This window comes from Emys orbicularis, chromosome 4 (genome assembly GCF_028017835.1).
Source record: "Emys orbicularis isolate rEmyOrb1 chromosome 4, rEmyOrb1.hap1, whole genome shotgun sequence".
Lineage (NCBI taxonomy): Eukaryota > Metazoa > Chordata > Testudines > Emydidae > Emys > Emys orbicularis.
The window spans coordinates 30,816,070-30,836,775 of record NC_088686.1 but is presented as its reverse complement, the minus strand read 5'-3'; the positions used below and the strand labels follow the sequence as shown (position 1 = coordinate 30,836,775).

The 20,706-nt window shown below is 44.5% G+C and overlaps 1 protein-coding gene across 7 annotated transcripts in view; it reads right to left on the bottom strand.

The window, feature by feature from the left end:
- The window catches only part of ITPK1 (inositol-tetrakisphosphate 1-kinase), a 228,884-nt gene extending 208,473 nt beyond the window's left edge, over positions 1-20,411 (bottom strand). For all 7 annotated transcript variants that reach the window (XM_065403550.1, XM_065403554.1, XM_065403553.1 and 4 more), the window contains exon 1: positions 19,815-20,411. In XM_065403550.1, the coding sequence (XP_065259622.1) occupies positions 19,815-19,909 (95 nt within the window). In that variant the 5' untranslated portion in view covers positions 19,910-20,411. The remainder of the gene's footprint in view (positions 1-19,814) is intronic.
- Between the last annotated feature and the right edge of the window lie 295 nt (positions 20,412-20,706).

Genomic DNA, 20,706 nt, shown 5'->3' with positions numbered 1-20,706 from the left:
TTGAGGACCTGGACAGGATTCCACACAATTATAGTACAACCTGTCCCAGGCTCTATTCACCCCAACACGGACGACCAGCTAGACCCCAGAGGATAAGCAGGAGGATGCCAGAGAGGAGCCATCCCGAGAGCCAGGATCTTTTGCGACTCAGAACTCTTGATGATGGACACCTGGAAAGCCAGCCTCAGTTCTGCTCTGCTACAACAGACCCAGATTCCTGCCCTGTAATCATTTTAGGCCTGGTCTACACTACGACTTTAATTCGGATTTAGCTGCTTTAATTCGAATTAACGCTTGACCCGTCCACACAACGAAGCCATTTAATTCGAATTAAAGAGCCCTTTAATTCGATTTCTGTACTCCTCCTCGACGAGAGGAGTAGCGTCAAAATCGGTATTGTTAATCCGAATTAAGGTTAGTGTGGCCGCAAATCGATGTTATTGGCAATTAGATGTTATTGGCTACCCACAATGCAACGCTCTGGAAATCGATGCTACTACGGTAGCTTGGACGCACACCACCGAATTAATGGTGCCTAGTGTGGCCGAATACATTCGAATTTATAAAATCGGTTTCCTAAATTCGAATTATATAAATTCGGATTAATCCTGTAGTGTAGACATACCCTTAGCCTAAGGCCAAAGAATCAGATCCTCTGGAGGGAACTTTTGGCATGTAGGTACCTATCTTTACCATTTATTATTATTGTGATGCTTCAAAATGGACCAGCTGCAGTCTGTACCACTCACCCTTGTAAAAATAACATTCATTTGTGCAAAATTCAATAGTTTATTGAGACAGTGCTAACAGGAAAAGAAATTTGGCTAGTTTTTGGAGGTCACATGAGGTGTAAGTGCACATTGCAGGCCCTGTGAAGGCACAAACAATACTACTTCCTGGTGAGGTACAGGTGCCCTGTAACACACATTGTAGTGACAGTCATTGTAGGATCCTATTTTTCCCTGCACTTTCTCCATGTCTGCGGGGGAGATAATAGCAGAACTTAAGACTGAGAAGCAGCTACATGGCCATGACCCCTAGCAGAGTTTGCCAGCCCCTTCCACTCCTGCAACATTTCTGGGGGGAGGGGCCACTCTGGTGAATAACCTCAAGCGTATCTCCCTGGTCTGCCCTTTGCCAGTCTGAATATGAGCAGTCTCTGCCTCCAAGTCACCTGCCTCAGCGTAACGTCATCAAGAGTGAAGACAGCCTAGAGGGGATTACTGTCCAGCTCAGTCTCCATGTCCCCATAACCCTTCCTTTACACCTCTGATGCCTTAGTAGTGCCTCCAGCGCACAAACCTGAAACATAGCTCTCCCTCCCCCCACCCCTAGCAGCATGAAAGCAGATATAATAGACAAATTAAAAACGCACCCAGCACCCTCCGCTTATGCAGACCGCTTACCAGCTCTGATGTTCCCCCAAGAGTGCGAAGAGTCTCAGGAAGGAAAGGTCACATACATACTAAAAAAAACCGTTGAGATAAGAACAAGCAGCAACTGTTCCCTCCCAACCCACTATTCCCATAGCACCTGCAACAGCCAGACCAGACAGTCAAGGACAGGCCTCTACATACTGCGGACAGGCTAGACAACCTGAGATGCAGAAAAGGAGGACTTGGGACAAGATGTTTGCAGAACTCATGGCAGAGTCACAGAGGAAAACTAGGCTGTACATTAAGACCCAGAGGTAGAAAGAAATACATAAGATCCTTGCAGCTGCCATGGACAAATCACAGTGGCCAGGGAAAATGTCACAGTGGCCAGGAACAGTATTGTCATGGTGAAGGAGAGCATGGGAAAAGACACAGATGCAGAGGCAACTCACAGACACTACCCTAAGCCAGAATGCCCTCCTGCTAGGCAAGCAGGCCCTGCAGGCCCATAATTTGGGACCCAGCCATGTCCTTCAGCCCCTGGACAATGCTGGTTACTGAGACAGAAGCCACTCCTACCCTCTGCATCCCTGCAGCAGTGCTCCCAGCAGAACCCATTCACTTCGGTGCACAGAGGTAGGATCTGAGAAGACACTTGCACCTGGGAGACCAGCTCTTTTGAGCCCTGCAGCCCCCCTGAGAATTTTGAGCTGAGGCACTCAGTCCCAGAGCCTATGCCGGTAAGAGGAGACAGCAACAAGGCATATATTCACCTGTAACTTTATACAATCCCTTCCCCCCCACAACAACACTGTTGTGTATTTAAAGTGTTCTTGCTGTTGCACTTTGAACTTTGTTTGCACTGTTGCAGGAATTAAAGTAACCAACTACACACAAATATTTAAGACGACTGTGTTTAGAAAAAAACATTTAACTAACCAAAGATATTATTTCTGGCTGCCTTAAAACTTTATTGTTTTTTTTTAATTGTTCCTTCATAATAAAACCATTTACAATACATCCATTCTGAGTCATCATATTTTGCACAGAAAATCCTTTAAATAAGACTGAAAACATTGATAAGGTTTTGACAAAAGCACATAGGGAACATCAAACTTAAACCACCCACACGCAATATCCCAGCGCTCGCAATGTCTGCATCTCAACACCCCCAAGATGGGCTAACACATTCAGGCATGTGACACAAAATACAAACAGGCATCCCTGACAGCATTCCCATGGGATGTGTGTGCTCTCCATGGGATGCCTTGCTGGCTGCTCAAGCCTCCGGACAAGTCTCCGCACCTCAGTCGCCCACCCGTCAGTAAGACTCTCCCCCTTGCTCTCAAATACTGTGCAAAACACAACATGCAGTTATATTGGTTGGAACATTTTTTTCTGCTGCCTCCAACCTATTCTAGAAGCAGCACCATCTGCCTTTCAAATGGCCACACGCACATTTGACTACCATTCTACACCAACTCAGGTGATAGTTAACATGTTCCTTCCTTCTGTCCAAGTGGTCAGCGTATGGTTTCGTTATCTACACTAGGGCATCAGGGGATAAGCCAGGTCTCCCAGAATAACCGGACCAACCTCCACACCATTAATGTCCACAGCTCTCCTGGGGGCAAACAGTTCTTTCTCCATTCATTTTAAAAGATCCCAGCATCATGGACCCTCCCAGAGCACTCTGCATTTATGTTTGTAAATTTGTCATAGTGACCCGGAAGTCCTTGGAGCACCATGAAGAAATGCACCTATCTATTTATATATTATGCATCCTGGGGAGGAGGGGGCAGAATAATAGGCACATGGGTTCCATCAATTGCCCCAATGCAGCTTGGGCACCCCATGCATGCAAAGCCATCAATAGTCTCCTGAGCAATACCCAGCTTCATGACCCAGTTAGACAGCACCAGATCAACAGCATAGCAGACCTGCATGAGAATAACCCCAGCAGCTGATCTGTCCGCCAAATTGGTTGGCTACAGACTGGTAACATTCTGGGTTGGCCAGCTTCCAGACTGCCACAGTGACCTGTTGCTCCATGGTATGGAGCACTGCATGTTGGTCTGCTCTCACTGCAGCTCCTGGTCAGTTCTGCCTAAGTCTTAACAACAAAAAAGTAGCCCTCCCCACCCTGAAGGTTTCTTGCCACTGCTGATTAGCACAGCTCAACAGAACAATCCACTCCCGCCAACCCACACTGGTTTCCCAGACCCAGAAGTGGCACTGAATGCTGCGTAGGTGATCCAGAAACCGGTCCGCCTCGTCCTGCTGCCACCAGTTGCAGAACACCCTTCTGTTGCTGCTGCCATAGAATATTCTCCTGCTCCACGTTTGATGGTGCAACAGGCAAAGTCCAATGCAGAATCTGTCCAGCTCTAAGTGCTGTAATACAACCCAAGCAGCCTGTGCGTATTCGCTCTCGTCGCCATAGCAGCATGAAGAACTGCTGGATCCGTGCTGGTCAACAGCAATTTAAAAATCGGCGCATGCCGGCCCAGAAAGGAAGTATGGCGCAGAGACAGTGGAAACACAGGATTTTTTTTTTTAAATTGAATCCACTGGGCTTCCCACAATTCACAGTGACAATCCCTGTCCACCCACTGCTCAGCAGTGAAGCAAAGAACCCCGGGATGGCATTGGAAAGCGCTATCCCTCAGTGCACAGCAAACAGACACCATGTGTTTACACCATGCAAATTGAAAACAGAACAGGCATTACATGTGCACACTATTGTGTGACCCATGTACTGCTAGTTACCTGACATGCAACAAAGAGCTTCAGATTAAATCCCCTATGGAGAGGCATCCAATGGTACAAAAAGATTAACTAACTTGCCTAAATGACAATAAAGCCTATGACAGAGCCAAGAATAGACTCCCCCCACGCCCCAATTCTGACTCCCAGTCCTGTGCATCCACCACAGGCCTTTCCTCTGCAACCTATCCTCATTCTGAGGTCCACTTCATTTCAGGTTAAGTAATGCTTGAAATACTTGTGAACATGGGGAGGGCATTCCAAATATTCCCAAGAGATTGAAATTGTTCACAGCACATTTATAAATGTATAGGATTTTCCTGAGACCAGGTGGATGAGGTAATACATATTACTTCACCTACCTTGACTCTATAATAGCCATGTTGGTTCCAGGATACAACAATGCAGGATTTTAGTCTAATTTTAAAACTGTCTGGGCAGAGTGCCTAGCAAACTGTGGGTGAACTTTACATTTACAGTTCAGATGAAGAGATACAGCTCCCACTCTTCTGGGCTTGCTCGAAGGAATGTCTTAGAGCTCTCCTGGGCTAGTGTAGGCGTTCACGACAGACATTTTGAGTAAACAATTTAATTTCCTGACATTCTCAGGGGCGAACGATTTTCACATGCAGATTAAATGTATAGGGGGAATGTCACAGGGTGGCAGGCCCCTGTGATTAAAATAAGAAGAGCTCCCCTGTGCCAAAGCAGTTGTCCAAACTGAGCCAATTAAGGAGCTCTTGTTATTTTAATCACAGAGCTGCACTTTTGCTATAAAGCTTCGGGGGCATTTCAGTGAGGGCAGAGCTAGAAGGGTAACCGCAGAGTGAAGCTGCAGGGAGAAAGGGTCTCCTAAAGTGCTCAAGGAAGGGAGTTGGGGCTGGGTAAGAAGACCCAGTTGAAAGTTTTGTTCTTCCTTTAGAAGAAGGCAGGCCAGGCCTTACATCTTCTCCCACTGGTCAGAGACCAGGAAGAGAGAGTACCTCAGGGAGAAAGGGCTAGGCCTAGCTTATGGCTGGGTGGAAGATTCTTGTTGGATTGGTTGCATTTTACAACTTTGTGGTAATTAAAAAAAAAAAAAAAAAACAGACCCCGAGAAGGGCTGCAATTGGATGAAAGAGACTGCGGGGTGGGGGGTAAAGACGACCTGAAGAAGGGCAAAACAGAGGCAGAACACTGCAGAGGTGCCCCTCACCACAAGGGGGTGCTCAGAAGGCAGCTGGCTGTGTTAGAGGGAAGAAAAATAAAAGGAAATGAACTCTTAACAAGCTTTTGCTACAGCAAAGGAGATCAGGCTAGCATATGGCAGCTCCTAGTCACCCTGCCTTCATAAAAGGCTCCAATAATTATCTCCTGCAGCCCTACTGCCAGCTAAAGACACCCACACAGAGGCAGGGTTTTCAAGACATTATTCAAGACTGAATAATATGTGCTTTAGCTGAAAACACTTCACCTAGATCCCTCTCTCACTGCAATGTGTTAATAGCGCTATTAGGTTGCGCCACAAAAAGGAAAATGCTGCCCACAAATGGCAATTTACTTTGATTTAAAAGAAAAAAGTTTAAAAGCACTGTGTGCTTCTAGGAATGAATATCCTCTGCTAAAACCCCTCACTAAAGGCAGCAGACAAGACAGTGTAAGAGCAGTTGTGCATCTCTCTCTCTCTCTCTCACACACACACACACACACACACACACACACAGCGCATAAGAAAAGGAGGCAGGAGTGCCAAGAGATAGGAAATGTGAGTACTGTACTTGATGCTGCAAAAACATTTTTTGAGATTACTATACAGAATATTTCCCTGGGCCAAACATGTATTCAGAATGTGCTTAAAAGGGGATCCTAGTAGCACAGCTCAATGACAACCTGCCACCGTAACAATATTAATTTGAAACAGGCCCAAGTTCCTGTTTTAGTGATTTATATGTTTATACAGGCAGCCAGGACTTAGTGCAACTAGCATGGAAGGGAGACAGTTCTCATTTCTAACCCCAGCCATGTCCCTGTCACCAATTGTGTGTGGTCATGAAAAATAACTTCCCACCACTCCGCCCTGTGTCTCAGATTCTCCATTAATAAAAGATGGGGAGGTGGTGTCTGGGTGTGTACGAGAGAGACATGCATACAGAGTTCCCAGTGAAGTCAATGAAAAGTCTTCCATTGACGTCAGTGGGTGCTGGACTGGGCTCTAAATCCAAAAAGTAAGGATTAGCCTTTGTACTGTGCTTTGATAATAGGAATAATTAGCACTCTTCAAGTCCAAACTGCTTTACAAACATCTAATCAATCTGCACATCAGCACCTCCAGACAGACTGGATCCTCACTTTACATATGGAGAAACGGACAGAAAGGTGAGCGACTTACCCAAGAGAAGTCAATTGCAGGGCTGGGTTTAGAACTCAAGACTTCATCTTCTAATCCTTTGCTCAAACCACTGGACCATACCTTCCTTTTAAGATGCACATCATCATATTAACAATAGAGATTATTAATTATGGTAACTGCAATAGTTTTTAAAAAACTAGATGAGTTTCACCATGAAGCTTGCTAACACAGAGCGCTTCTCACTCAAAGGAATGGTATCAATTTGTAATTTAGTCAGTTAAAAAGCCTTTTAAACATAGGTAAAAGTAGTTTCAATCTTAAAATGAATTAGAAATCGTTACACCTATCCCTGAGTCCCCCTGCCAAATGTTATGATTTCACAATTACATTTTCCCATGTTTTCTTTGCCTTCCCTATTTTTTGAGAAATACCCATACTAAGAAGAGACACCAAAAATAGAAGAAAAGCAATGTAACTGACTATACAAAAAGCACTGACAAAAGCACAAAGCAAACACTGAAACAAAGTTTTGTCTCTAATCTCTTGCAGTTAGAGTCATGATCATTTATTGCTACTTTAACGGCAGGTGAAAAATTGTCAACGAGTGGGATTAAGTAAAGTGTCACGTTAACTGACTGTACAAAAGAGAGATCAAATCAGAACAAAAGTATACTGTGCCCGCCTCCCAAACAATGCTCATTGTGAGCAAACACGGGGTGCCAGGCTGCTGAGGAAACTGCTGCCCACAGTAGCACAAAGAGCATACAGTGGGGAAGAAAACTTATGCGCAGAGACCTTGTGGCCCCCACAGCACATACTGAGGTATTATACAAGTATTTAATTTTAAAATAACCATTTAATGTCAACATGCCACACACATGAAAATGAAAGCGCCATGGGTAAACATAACATCTGACAGCACATAGTTTGGCTGAAAACATTTTTTTCCTGTTTTAACATGTAGAATAAAACACCAAGATGATCCTGCTTATTTCTCACATGACCACTTCTAGGTCATGCCAGCATCATAGCAGCAGGACTCCACATTGCCACATGGGAGACTCAGGTTGTATCCGATGCAGGTACTTACACCATGCCCATCAACATGACACCCAAGTGCTCTTCCAAGTTAAAAAACATACAAGCTGACAAACATCAATGAAGTAAGGTTTCCTCTCCACTCCAGTGCCCTTTCTCCCGGGACAGATGTATGAAGTTGTATGTTAGGAACTGTTTGGTTTTGATTAGCTATCTATATAAACCGATATCTTATGAGTGACTTTGAGAGAAACGAGGGCAAAGGAGGTGCCCTCATTTTTACATTTGGACTAGAAAGCGGCAAGGCTCCTACATAAATGAGTTCCGGAGTTTTGAGCTTGTCCGCAAGAAAGCCCTGTCCCCAAACACATGAGCTTCCCCATTGCTGGGGACAGTTCCACTGCCCCTAAGCAGCAGGGCAGTTGAGATCAATGAACCTCTGTGTGCTATACAAATCCTGGAGCTACACTAGAGCTCCTCCAGCAGAGGAATCAGAAGGGAACCAAGCTAGAGAGCTTTTTTTAAACAAACAAACAAAAAGTTATTTTCGCTGTGCTGACAGCTTAAACACACTTTTAATTGTTTGCTGTCTTGTTAAATCAGCTAGCCAGCAAGGACTTCCACTCCCCCTTTATCCACATTTTCGTGGAGAGAACTCCGCGCACTAACTCCCTCACAAACAGATCCTTGGCGCTCACAGCCCAGAATGTCATTCAGAACAGAAAGGACAAGAATAAGGGGAAAAACCTTGCTGAAGTATTATGTTTTCCCACCTAACAGCACCCTATTTTTTTAAATCATAATTAAAGCAGTTGCGTTTTTTAAAATTTTTGAATACAGCATATAAATTGAGAAAATTGTGAGCAAAATATTCATGAGTTTCTCCCTCCAGCACCATTTTCCCCAACTAGTTCTATCACTAACCCATGTGTAGGGCCAGCAGGCCCCAAAGAAATTTTTTGGAGGGAGAGAAAACATTATGCACAGATGGTGGCAAGTACCAGAGCCAAAATACACTTCCCTTCTCTACCCAAGATGTCTCAGAACATGATTACCAGTAACCTGTTCTATATTGGACACGAACCCCAGAAACAAAGGTGCATCATCACACACCTTGAAAAAGAAGAGGGAAACAGTATGAAAGCACTGAATTGGATTATCAGTACACACGTAAGACTACATGCAGTGTCTAGATGAAACAGCAACTTTAGGCCAGTGTGTTTGCGTTTTCTCTTTCTCTCTCACTCTTGCAAAGCACAGTCTCAGAACATTTTCAGCCATATGTTCATTGTTCAAACTAGAGCTGATCTGAAATTTTGAGACAATTTTTCCCCCACCAGAAAATTCAAATTTGTCAAAACCAAAACTTTTTGCAGAAATATATCTGTTTTGACAAAACTTTCATCAGGAAGAGAGACAAAGAGGGGAAAACAGTGGTCAGGGCACACATCTGTGACAGCCAGATTCAAGTCCTTGGTCTGAATCAGTCAGTGTGGAGAGACTTGAACCTGGGTTTCACACATCCCAGGTGAGTGCCCTAACCAACAGACTATTAACTATTGTTCAAGAGGGGTTGAAGAAGGGATGATTTAAAAAAATAATAATAATAATAATTTTGAAAGACCTCAATGCCAAATGGAACCAAATGCCAAAACCTTGAAATTTTTCACAAAATGGAATTCTTGTCTTCCAGCCAGACCTAAACACATTGAAGTCTGTGGTTTTCTTTAGCAACCAAAGTTTATTTGAGTGACTACAGTGCAAGGACCTGGAAGCTCTCATGACTAAATACTGCACCAAACCAGCACTGCAAACTAACAGAAAACAAAAGAGGCTGCTCATTCTCAGTATTAGTCAACAGGACAAACACAGATTTTGTTTGGAGTTGAAACAAGAGCTGCACTTCCTGGACTACAAAAAGGTACACATTGCTCCTGTATTATCCTGTACTTTGCTCTGTGAAAGCCACTATTAGCTACCATAATCAACTAAACCTAGCCAAGAAACTATCTCAGGAGTCCTGGCTCTTTTCTGTCTTTCACTAAAATTTGTGCGCGTTCATGTGTGTTTTACACAAGAGCCCCTACTGCTGTTCTGGGATATGCAAAATTTGATGGCTGTTTAGTACAAGGATAAAGACAGGCCGGCTGACTTTTCTTTTAAACAGGCCATATCTGCCGCGGGGAGGGACGTTTTCCTGAAAAGAAAAGTGTTTGAGAAACTGTTGGATTATTTTGCAACCCTTTTAACTAAAAAGCTAATTAACATTTTTCATTCATCAAAAAATGTTTTTAACATAAAAAGTGTTTATAACCATTTTTAAAAATATTAAAACTGGTTACATTTTGAACCCTGCAAAATGGAAGCAAATTAAGAATTCCTTGTAAAATAATATATATTTTCCTTAAAAAAAATAAAAATAAAAATAAAAGATCATAGCAGGGCCAAGGACCAAGACTAAAAAGGGACAAGAACACACCTGATATCTTTCAAATCTCTCACCTCTCCATGATGCCTACAAAACATCCCAAAGCGGCTAGGCTTCTAGTACTTTGTGCTCTCGCTCACCCCATCTATTTGTTGTGGCCATGTGTTCTCTAGTCATACACTTAGGCCCTGATCCTGCAAATGTGAACAGGTGGACAGACTGCTGCACCAATGCAGAGCTGTACTAACCTGAACAGGCCTCCACATGGGTGTAGTGGTCCCTTGCAGGATTGGTTTTAAGATTGTAAAGCCTTTGGAGCAGGGACTGTCTTTTTGTTATGTACGTGTACAGCGGGGCCCTGACTGAGGCATCCAGGGGCTATTGCAATACAAACAAATGGAGGAGCAAGATCCATTATTATTTACATATATCTCATATGTTTTAATCTAGAAAGGTTAAAGAGAAATACTACAGAGTCTCACTGAAACATTTAAAATAGTACAGCTAGTATATTTCTTAAGTGTCATCATTGTACTAATTGCTGGATTTGTTAATATATTGCTGCATAATATATTCCTTATATAGTGCTGAAGCCGATTATATATCATGGCCTTCCCATCTGAACACTTGCCCCTTTATGCCCTTGTAATGAAGCCATGCTGACAAGATAAGGAATAAACAGAACTATGATATCGGTTCTTGTAACAGTAGAAGTCACTTACGAGTGGCACAGTGAGACACAAAGCATTTTATCACTGTGGTTGGGATGAGGTTGGCCAATTACAAACGAACGCTTATGATACTGTCATTTCTGTCCAGCGCTGTTCTGCACACACACACCATTTGTTCAGTTAGCTATTAACTGATAATCTCAACTTGCAGATACCTTTAGCAAGGTGAGGCAGGAAGTAAACATCATTATATACTCAAATGCAGCAGTTTCGTTACCATGCTGAACTCTTAATTAAAAAAAAAAAAAAAAAAGTGTCTGAACTATTTAATGTAGTACTGTTATATCACATTAAAGCACTCTAGAGAACTTTTAGTGCACACTAGCAGGGTCCATGTGGATCAATTAGTACACAACACGTTAGTGAGGTTTAGAAATTATACCCTCCCTACTGCGTGTTGCTGCTCCTTGTAGATAAGCCCTAAATTATACTGTGTCCTGGACTCAACTTCTCTGTGTCTCAGTCATGTCTCTCGCCCCACAACCAGGCATAATATTTTTGCTGTGAAGTTTACTCCAACATGTGTAAAGCATTTTAAAATCCTTGAGTGGAAGGTGCTAACAATTAGCTATCGCTGCATTGGATATCATGTGTTTTTTGCATAAATACCTTTCGTTTTCAGACTAAAATGGACCCACCACACTATCCATGCACAGCTAATCCCAGTTTTGCACAGCCTCAACAGCTTGCTGGCCAACCACTGCCAAGGATAAGTCACTAAGTCATTCAATTCTCAATATGCTCTGCCATTTTAGTGCTTGTTAAATACGTAGAGCAAGTTGGGAACATTAGACACTAGTGACTTCTCAAAATCAAAGCTGAGGTAGTTAATTTTCCACTCTCCCTCTCCCCAATCTCCTTAATTTCAGAGGTGTTTGTAACTGTCCGGGGAATTATGAGCCAACATGAAATCAAAAAGCTGTTGCCAAATACCGTTTCCACTGAAGGTAAAGGAACACAGTGTCAATATTAAAAACCTCAATGTTACAACCTCATTGGCCTCTCCATTCTAACACTTTTCTAGGAAGTGAGGTTGTGTAGTACAGCAGTTCTCAGCCTTTTTCTTTCTGAGGCCCCCACAACATGCTATTAAAAACTCCAGGGCCCAGCAGGGGAGGGGGGGGACTCGGGGCTCTGGGCCGGGGGCTTGAGCATACGTGTAGTTTGACTTATATTTTGGGTGGGCAGGGGCCAGCGGGGCTTGAGCCAGCTCCGCACGGCAGGCTCTGGGGAGGGCGTGCCAGCTCCACCCGCCTGTCTGGGTTGGGGGTGGGGGGGAGAGGAGGTTTGCACACGCAACCAAAAATTATAACTCAAAAGGTAGGGGGCTCAGCTCAAAAAGTTTGAAAATAGCTCAGGGTGCAAACAGGGGGTAACTAGGGGCTGTGCATGGGCAGAAGGGTAGCTCAGGGTGCAGGCAGGGGTATAGCTAGGGGCTGTGTGCAGACGGGGGGGGGGGTAGCACAGGGTGCAGGCAGGGAGGGAGTAGCTAGGGGCTGTGTGCGGACGGGGGGGTAGCTCAGGGTGCAGGCAGAGGGAATAGCTAGGGGCTGTGTGCGGACAGAGGGAGTAGCTCAGGGTGCAGGGAGGGGAGTAGCTGGGGCTGTGTGTGGGCAGAGGGGTAGCTCAGGGTGCAGGCAGGGGTATAGCTAGGGGCTGTGTGCAGACGGGGGGGGTAGCTCAAGGTGCAGGCAGGGAGGGAGCAGATAGGGGCTGTGTGCGGACGGGGGGGCAGCTCAGGGTGCAGGCAGGGAGGAGGCAGCTAGGGGCTGTGTGCGGACGGGGGGAGCTCAGAGTGAAGGGAGAGGGATAGCTAGGGGCTGTGTGTGGGTAGGGGGTAGCTCAGGGTGCAGGATGAGGGGTAGCTAGGGACTGTGTGCCAGGAGGGCTCCCCTGCGGTCCCTGTTCCGAGGGCTCTGCCAGCCATGGAGCCAGGTCTGCCCCCCGGCAGCTCTTACCGCCTGCGTGAGCAAAGGGGGCTGGGAGCTGAGGAACAGCTTCAACCCCCTGTACCAGCAGGAGACGAGGGAATGCTACGGCCGCCTGCTCCATGGTACCAGCTAGAGCAGCAGCTGTCCCACACTGCCTGGCTCTAGCTTCCCCCCTCCGACCTGGCCAGGGGGTGGGGAGAGAAGGAGGTGGGGGGGTTGGAACTGCCCCAGGACTGCCCTGCTCTTGCACTGTAGTTGTGGGGGGGGGGGCACACCTCTGTGTCCCCACCCAACTCTGCCCCTGGGTTCAGGGCTTCTGTCCTGTGGGGAGCACCAGGGCTCCAGAATTCAGCCCTGCTGCTCCCGGCTTCAACCAGACGGGGGGCGCCAGGGATCGGGGCTTCAATCCCCCAGCTCCTGACTCGCAGGAGGTGCTGAGGCTCGGACCCTGGGTTTTAGTCACAGGGCCCCGTGGAGCTCCTGAAAGGGTTTGCGGACCCCCTGTTGAGAACCGCTGGTGTAGTATATATAGGCCTTATACTTCAGCTCACTAATTAGATTGTAACGTAACAGGTTTAAATCATCATCATCATCTTTGTAACAATGATCTTGCTCATCAAAATCCAAAGGGCTCCATATGGAGTGAAATTGATCCAGAGAGAAATAGCTTCTGGTCTTCATTATTCTTTAGTATAGTCCACACTTATTTTAAAAAAAAAATCATCTTCAAGATGCTCTGGGCATAATTAGTAAGGAGACTTTCACTAGGAAATTGACATTTTAACATGGCTTTTCTAGACTGGAGAAGGAAACGCTTGTTCTTACACATTTTAAAAGATATATTCTTGTTGCTTAGCACCCAAATGTCCAGCAGAGGTAAGGCCTCTTTAAAATATTGGTTTTTAGCCTGACAGCACTCTTTCAAAGGAACCCAACTTCAACTCCCTTCCCCCTCCCCCCCAAATCATAGATAGTCTAATAGACTGAGCAAAGGTGTGGGACCCAGAGTTCTTGGGCACAGTCCATTGGAACATACCAGCTGCAAGGGCAAGCATAGTGTTCCACCTTCTCCTATCCTTCACCCCCAGCCCCACCTGTCCCAAACTCTTGTTTGCCAGCTGGAGCAGGAGGGGTTCAGTGCCACAAGGGAATGCATGGTGAACAGGACCAGGATGAGTGTGCAGAACTGGTGTGTGTTTGGGAAACAGTGGAAGGAGCTTTCTTGTTGAACAGGAGGGGGGTAGCTGGGGCTGTAATAAAAGGGGGAGACATCCAAGTTCCCTGAGGGCTTTCAAGTTACCAATTCAGAAGTCAGCATGGATCAAGTGGTACTCTTACCTATGCGGCACTAGATCAATAAAGATCAAACCATCATTTCAACTTGTCCCTCCTGGGGTGAAATTCAGCACCTTTGTGTGAGTTGACCCTGCTTCCAAGCTCTAGATCGGTCTCTGCCAATGACTCAGTTAAATGTGCAGTTACGACCAGAAAAGTGGCACCTTCTCACTTATAGATCAGATCCCACGGGCCTTCAAAGTCACAGCTGCCAATTTTACTGATCTCAATAAACTGACTACCTGTTACCTCTGCAGAGCCAACGTGGCTATGGGAAAGAAGCTGGATTCGGTTTTGACTCACTTCACAGGAATCATTCATTCAGTTCCAAACCATTACTACTGGTGCTCCCACATGAGCCAAGAACACAGCTTGACTTTCATCTACCAGAGGAGGAATAAATACCTTTTAACTTGCAAGATGAGGAAATTGAACCTGAAGTTACAGCAATCTCAAAAATGGAAGCCTAAAACTGTCATTTTGAGAGACACTCTTAAGAGAACCACCACACACTTTAATATGTTTTCCTCTGCTGTAAAATGGGGATACTACTACTTAGAGTGCTATGAAGACTAGCTAAAGTTTGTATAGTACTTTGAAGCTATCAGACACTATAAAAGTGCTAGCTATTACATCTGATCAGGTAGAGGGCAAAATGCCAGCCACACAAATAGAACCATTATTGTGGATTACTGGATTTATGAATGAAAAATAAAGGGGATAAGAAGAAATATGTACCAACAGAAGAATGCTTGTTTCACATAGCGATAGACTGGATGCATCCAAGCCAGGTGCTTATTTTTTCTACATCTGCATTTCAGATGCCTTGCTCCACTGTTTCACTGGGATATGTTCAGTGTCATCTTAAAAGGAAACGGTCAAGTTTTCAGAGGAACAGCATGTTATCTGGACTGTATCACAGGATGTACAGTATCAATCTTCATTCTCCTAATGTGCAGTTCAAACACTGAACTTTCCGGGGTTTTCTTGTAACTACACCAACCCTAAAATCTCACCTCAGATCAAACCTCTGTTTCAGAGATTATTGCTTACATTTAAACCCTCCCCAAAGTCAAGAGTGTTGATTTCTGAATTAGTAAGGAGCCAACAAAATTGGAAGCAAAGATGCAGGAATTAACATATGCACATACTAGGAACTACTTTTCAGGAACCTTCTGCAATATAAAAAGGCCAGATTTGTTATCATCCCAAATCAAACTGCTTTGTGGAAAAAAGATGTACCAGGAAAAGGACTCTTGGCTCCTTAATCTAAGGTAAATTACTGTTAGTCCACTAAACACAGGCATGTAATGAAAATATTGATGATGTGAGCCACTCCCGCAGCCCAGTGGCTGTGCTCTGTGATCCCAGGGAGTAGTTAGGATCCTAGAAGGAAGCAAACACACTGCAAACTTTCTTTGGGGGTGGAGGAAGATGACCCCCTCACTTCCCTGTGGCCAGTGTTCACAGTGGTTTCAAGAGGCAGTACACCTCCGTCTCTCCATGACTAGAAGAAAGGTCACTCCTGCAGGAAGAAGGAGCATTGAACCCCCACGCCTCCAAAAGGTCATCAGTAGTTCACTCCTACCTTCAGTATAATTTCTAACACCTGACGGCTTGCAGCTATTGGTGAGAATTGCAGACAAAGAAGCTTTACTCTCCTCTATTGTCCATTGACTTCTTGTGATATAATATTACACACCAGTGTAGGTAACAATTGGAGCTATTGACTAGCATGCCTATGTTTAATTTTTATAGTTTCTACATAGGGTGACCAGCTGTCCCCATTTTATAGGGACAGTCCCGATATTTGGGGCTTTTTCTTATATAGGTGCCAATTACCCCCCACCCCCTGTCCCGATTTTTCACACTTACTATCTGGTCACCCTATTTCTACAGTCTTTAAAGCCAACTGGCACAAGCCATGCATTTAACAAAATCAGTATTTATTTTTTTGTGGGGAGCTGAGGTTAAAGAAAATCCCGAGTTCTTCCTGGAAAAACATGCAATATACTTAATGGTTTGCTATACAAAGAATATGCTTAATTTAATATTCTCGGATCAAAATTATTCCTAAATCTCTGTATCAAATCTCATATTTGGCCTCTTGTGCTTAGTCCAGTAAACACAGGAAACACAAATAAAAGTTCAGAACATAAAAAAACAAACACACCTATCTATAGCTCTGACAGTAGTGTTTACCCCTGTTTTATGATACTGGTTTGCTAAGACTGGTAGCTTATAAAATGCTACTAGGGAGGTTTAACTGCACAAAGGGCAGCTAAATTCCACAGATCACAGAAACCAGGCTGTAAGAATTGGAGAGAAAGGGTAATTGTGGCTTAAGAAAACACAATGAGCCAAGTGGACTCACACAGATCAGCTACCTGAAGAGAAAAAACAAAAAAAGGCACCACAGGTACAGCAGAGAATGGGGGGGAAAGAGGGGAAATATGTATATGTGCAATGCTCTAACTCACCACTGTTATTTTCTAGTCCTGTAAAAATATTCTTATCCTAAAGCAACAAAAACATGCTAGATGACCAGTGAAACCAGTTTCTATGGCCTTAAGTACAAGTGACACATGCACTGTAGGAGGACTTACTCAAACACTCAAGATAATGAAAAGAATGTCCCCTTTGTGTGGAATCCTAATAATGAAATCTTATCCATGTGGTTTTCTATAGAAAAAAAGTGTTCCTCCATTGAACCAATCCAGACATTGTCTACACTAATCAAAAATCCACAGCCTGGAGACTGTTAGTTATTATTTGTATTACTGTAGCACCTAGAGGCTCCAAACAAGATCTAGTGCCTTCATTTTTTTATATTTGTCAATCAGTGGCTGACTTGTCACACAGACTTCTTAGCAGGAAAGCAGTTTGGTTTGTTCACACAAGGGGTTGTTGCAACTGGTGTTCAGCAAGTGGAGTTTCTGTGGAATCCCTCATTTACATTTTCTTATGTTGGTGGAAACTGACATAAATTGATTCTCACAATTACTATGTGAGAAGCACAACTTCTCTCATCCACTTTCCTCTTTTGTGGAAAGAGAAGAGCAGCACCAGGCGCTCTTACTCTCATCATCGGGACACTGAAATGCACAAATGTGACTTGGCATGCAGAGTAACAACAAGATCTACCATGCCACTGAGTACACCCTCAGACAGATCCACAGCTAGTTTGCTATTACGTTCTCACCACTTAGCCTGCTTTGGGTGGAAGTTCTGGGACTCCTGGTGCCTCACTACTGTCCTCAATGCATGGCTCACTTTCTGATGCTAAACAGACCAGCTCTCTGTGAAAGCCCTCATCTTCCTTTGGGAAAGAGGCCTTTGTAGATGCCTGAAACTCCCCATTAATTTCAAGAGTGCAGAGCACATGGAACTCATCTCAGGATCAGGCCCATATCGATCTATAGTACTGATATGCCCCCCCCATTACCACAGTATCCAAGTAGATCACAATTTTTTATTGTGTACGTCCTCAATACCCCATGAGGTACAGCCTTCTTGCTATCCCATTTTACAGATGGAGAATGGAGGCAGAGAGAGACTAAGTGACTTGCCAAAAAAAAATCTCACAGGAAGTCTCTGGTAGAAGAGGGAATAGAATGCAGATCTTCCCAATTCACAGCCTAGCATCTTATTCACTGAGCCATCCTTCCTCAACTAGGCCTTGACTAAACTGGGGAAATCGATCCAGAAATATGAACTGGTTTTAAAAAGGAGTTGGAGCACTAGCGCAGACAAGGCAAAAAACAGACGGGCCAGTTTTTAAAACCAGTTTAGCTAAACCACCTTTCAGCAGCTGTACTCTGAGTCTCTGGACCTATTTGCACTTCAGTGCCAGTAACACCCATTAACATAATTGTGCAGTAAGTGTGGAAATTATAGAGCAGTGTTACGTAATACAGTAATACAAGTGTGCTATGTGGAAAAATGAAAACTTACAAGTCAGTCAGAAAGAGAAACAAAAAGGTTTGAGGAGAAAAGGGGAGGGGGGCAGAGAAACTTGGATTCCTACACAGAGGACTCAGAATGCTGGGTAGCAGGCACTAAGAAATAGAGTAGAATCTATGTTTGTTTCGAGTCTAACATAATAGCCCTATTAGTTTTAGGTTATGAAATCTGGTGTACACTAACCATCAGATTCTTTTATAAGCACAGGAAAAAGTGTACAGCACCAAAATGAACCAGAAAGTCAGTTAGGCAGGGCTAAGCCCCAGCATCAGTCATTAATAAAGCAGTTTGTTTGTATGACCAAAAAGGGAAATTATATATTAAATTGGAACTTGTGATCTATTTACATATAGTAAATTTACCCAAAATCTTATTTCTGTGAATTTTAATAGAATACAAAGTGATCACAACACAAACTGACACTTTTCTGTTATTTGGTTAAATTGCTTTTCCATTTTCCCCTTCATCTTTACAGAAAGAACCTGTGGTGAAAGTTCCTTAATCATAAGTGACGTTGGCCAAACAACTTTAAGAAAATAGAAGACTCTTAATAATATGTATTTCATAGTAGATGACACCAAATTTTAAAAGTGTGTGTGTAAACGGAGTGGATTTAGGAACAGTAGTTAAATAAGAGAGCTATTTTAAAATTGGAAAGTCTAATAAATGAATCTGATAGTTCACATTTGCCAGTTAGTTGAAAACTCTTATCTGACATTTACTCTTAGTTCACTCACAGAATCAAATTATTAACAAATTCTATTAAGCAATATAGCATGTGTCCTTGTAACTACATGTAATAGTAGCTGTAAAAATAAAAGAGTAACCTATAGTAAAAGTCTAACATCCCACCAATGGAGGTGAATACAGGCATTTACACTAATGCAGAAATCCCCTAAGCATCCCTGGGAAATTAAAATCTTACACAGGACTGAAAATATTCTAAAACCCCAATATTTTGTGGTATGACACCCAGAAAATTAACCAGCCACCCACTTGGAATTTATTAACAGGAGCCATCATGCTCCTCTTTTGAATCCCACCAAATTCTTTAAAAAGTCTGATTTGGATTATTTTATCATGAAAACAGGAGAGCTCAAGGAGGGATGTGCACATAGAAATGTACGCAAGTCACAGAGCATGACTATGTCTCATCCGCACTCACACACACAAAACCACAGTTCAAACTCGAGTTTCTCAGAAATTTGCAACATACTATGGTAAAAGCCATAGCACCAGTACCATGCATATGAAAAAGGGAAGCAGCGAGACTTCAGATCAAGATCCAGAAAACCAGGTTTGGGGTCAAGGGATACTGAATAGGTAGGGGGTGGAAGTCATGCATGCAGTCTGCCAAGAAGACTGTTAATGTACACTGCTCCTCTCTCTTCCCCAAAAGAATGGTACATGGATGCCTGGGTATCAGTTCCATTCTGCCAGGCTACTTCCAGCCCAGGGGAAACTGACACCATGGACAGTTTAAGATTTCTTACTTCTTGTATGCAATGTAGAGGGAATAATAAACAACATTAAAGAAAACCTTTTTACACCAGTCATAGTAAAGGTCAACTTAATGCAGCCTGGCTACCAAACTTCTTTTTTGCCCCTGCCCACAATGAAACCTCAAGTCAATAGCATGCTTTCACATCACCACCATGCCAGGCATTGCTTCCATGACAATCCTAGATCCAGGCTGTTAAAAATTTATGACTCAATTTCCAAGCAGCAGTCACCGTGCTCTTAAGCAATACTATATCATAATTGCATGTTAATTTGATAACCAGAGATGCGGCTGAAGGCCCACAATGTCAAATGTACTTTGGAGAGGGGGGGGGGAAAGACAGACTGTCAAGTTCTAGCGAGACAGAGGAGGTTGATTCTCCCCCCCGTTATAGCTCGCCAGGATTTGTTCCTTACCTGCAGAGCTCTGCAAAGGCCTGAAAATTCAGCTTCTTGATCTTCTTTTCACTCAGCCAATAACCAACTCTTTTCCCTTTCAGAAAGGTCTGCATCTTCCCTTACCCTCCAGCGGAGTGGGGGTGGGGGTTATTTTTAAAGGAGGAAAGAGAAATGCCTTGTACACAAGATGCAGCAGCTTGGTACTCGGTGCCTCCTCCCCCAAAAAAGAAGTCTCTAGAGGGAAGTCATTCAGTCCTTGGGGTGGCAAAGAACTCTGAGATAGGCAAAACGGGAAAATCCAGGGGAGGGGCTTTAATATTTCATATGCACTTGAGTTTTAAAGCAGAGACTTACAACAACAACAAAATCAGATGCTGTCTCGGAAGCCGCTAGCAATATTCCCCAGACAGACCCGTGCTTGGCTGGCTCGGGCAGGGTCCCGGCTCTCTGAGCAGCAGTAACTTGCAGGCCCTCCCAGGAAAGGGAAAGCGGAGAGGCTGGGAGGGAAGGTGCCTCTGGTGGAGGGGAAGCTTCTACCTTCTGAAATCCTCCTCCGTGCGCCAATGGAACAGCCCGCAGAGCAGGCACAACGCCGCGGCTCTCCGAGCAGCACCCCCCAGGCAGCAGCGGAGCCCCGAGCAAGCCTCTGCCCCAGGCTGCCGAGGCGAGCCCCAGTGGCCGTCGGGCTGCACGCCCGGGGATCCGGAGACCAGCTCGCTTCCTTCCCCCGCTGCTGCTGCTGCCGCCTCTCACGTCTCCATTTGCCCGCTATTCCGAGCCGCCTCCACTTCCTCCTGCCGCTGCTGGTTCCTCCTCCCTCCACCCCCAGAGCAGGAGGGTGGGCAAGCAAGGACACACCCTCTCGGGGGCTGCGCCTCCTGCCCGAAGGAGAGCTTGCAAGCAGCAGCCC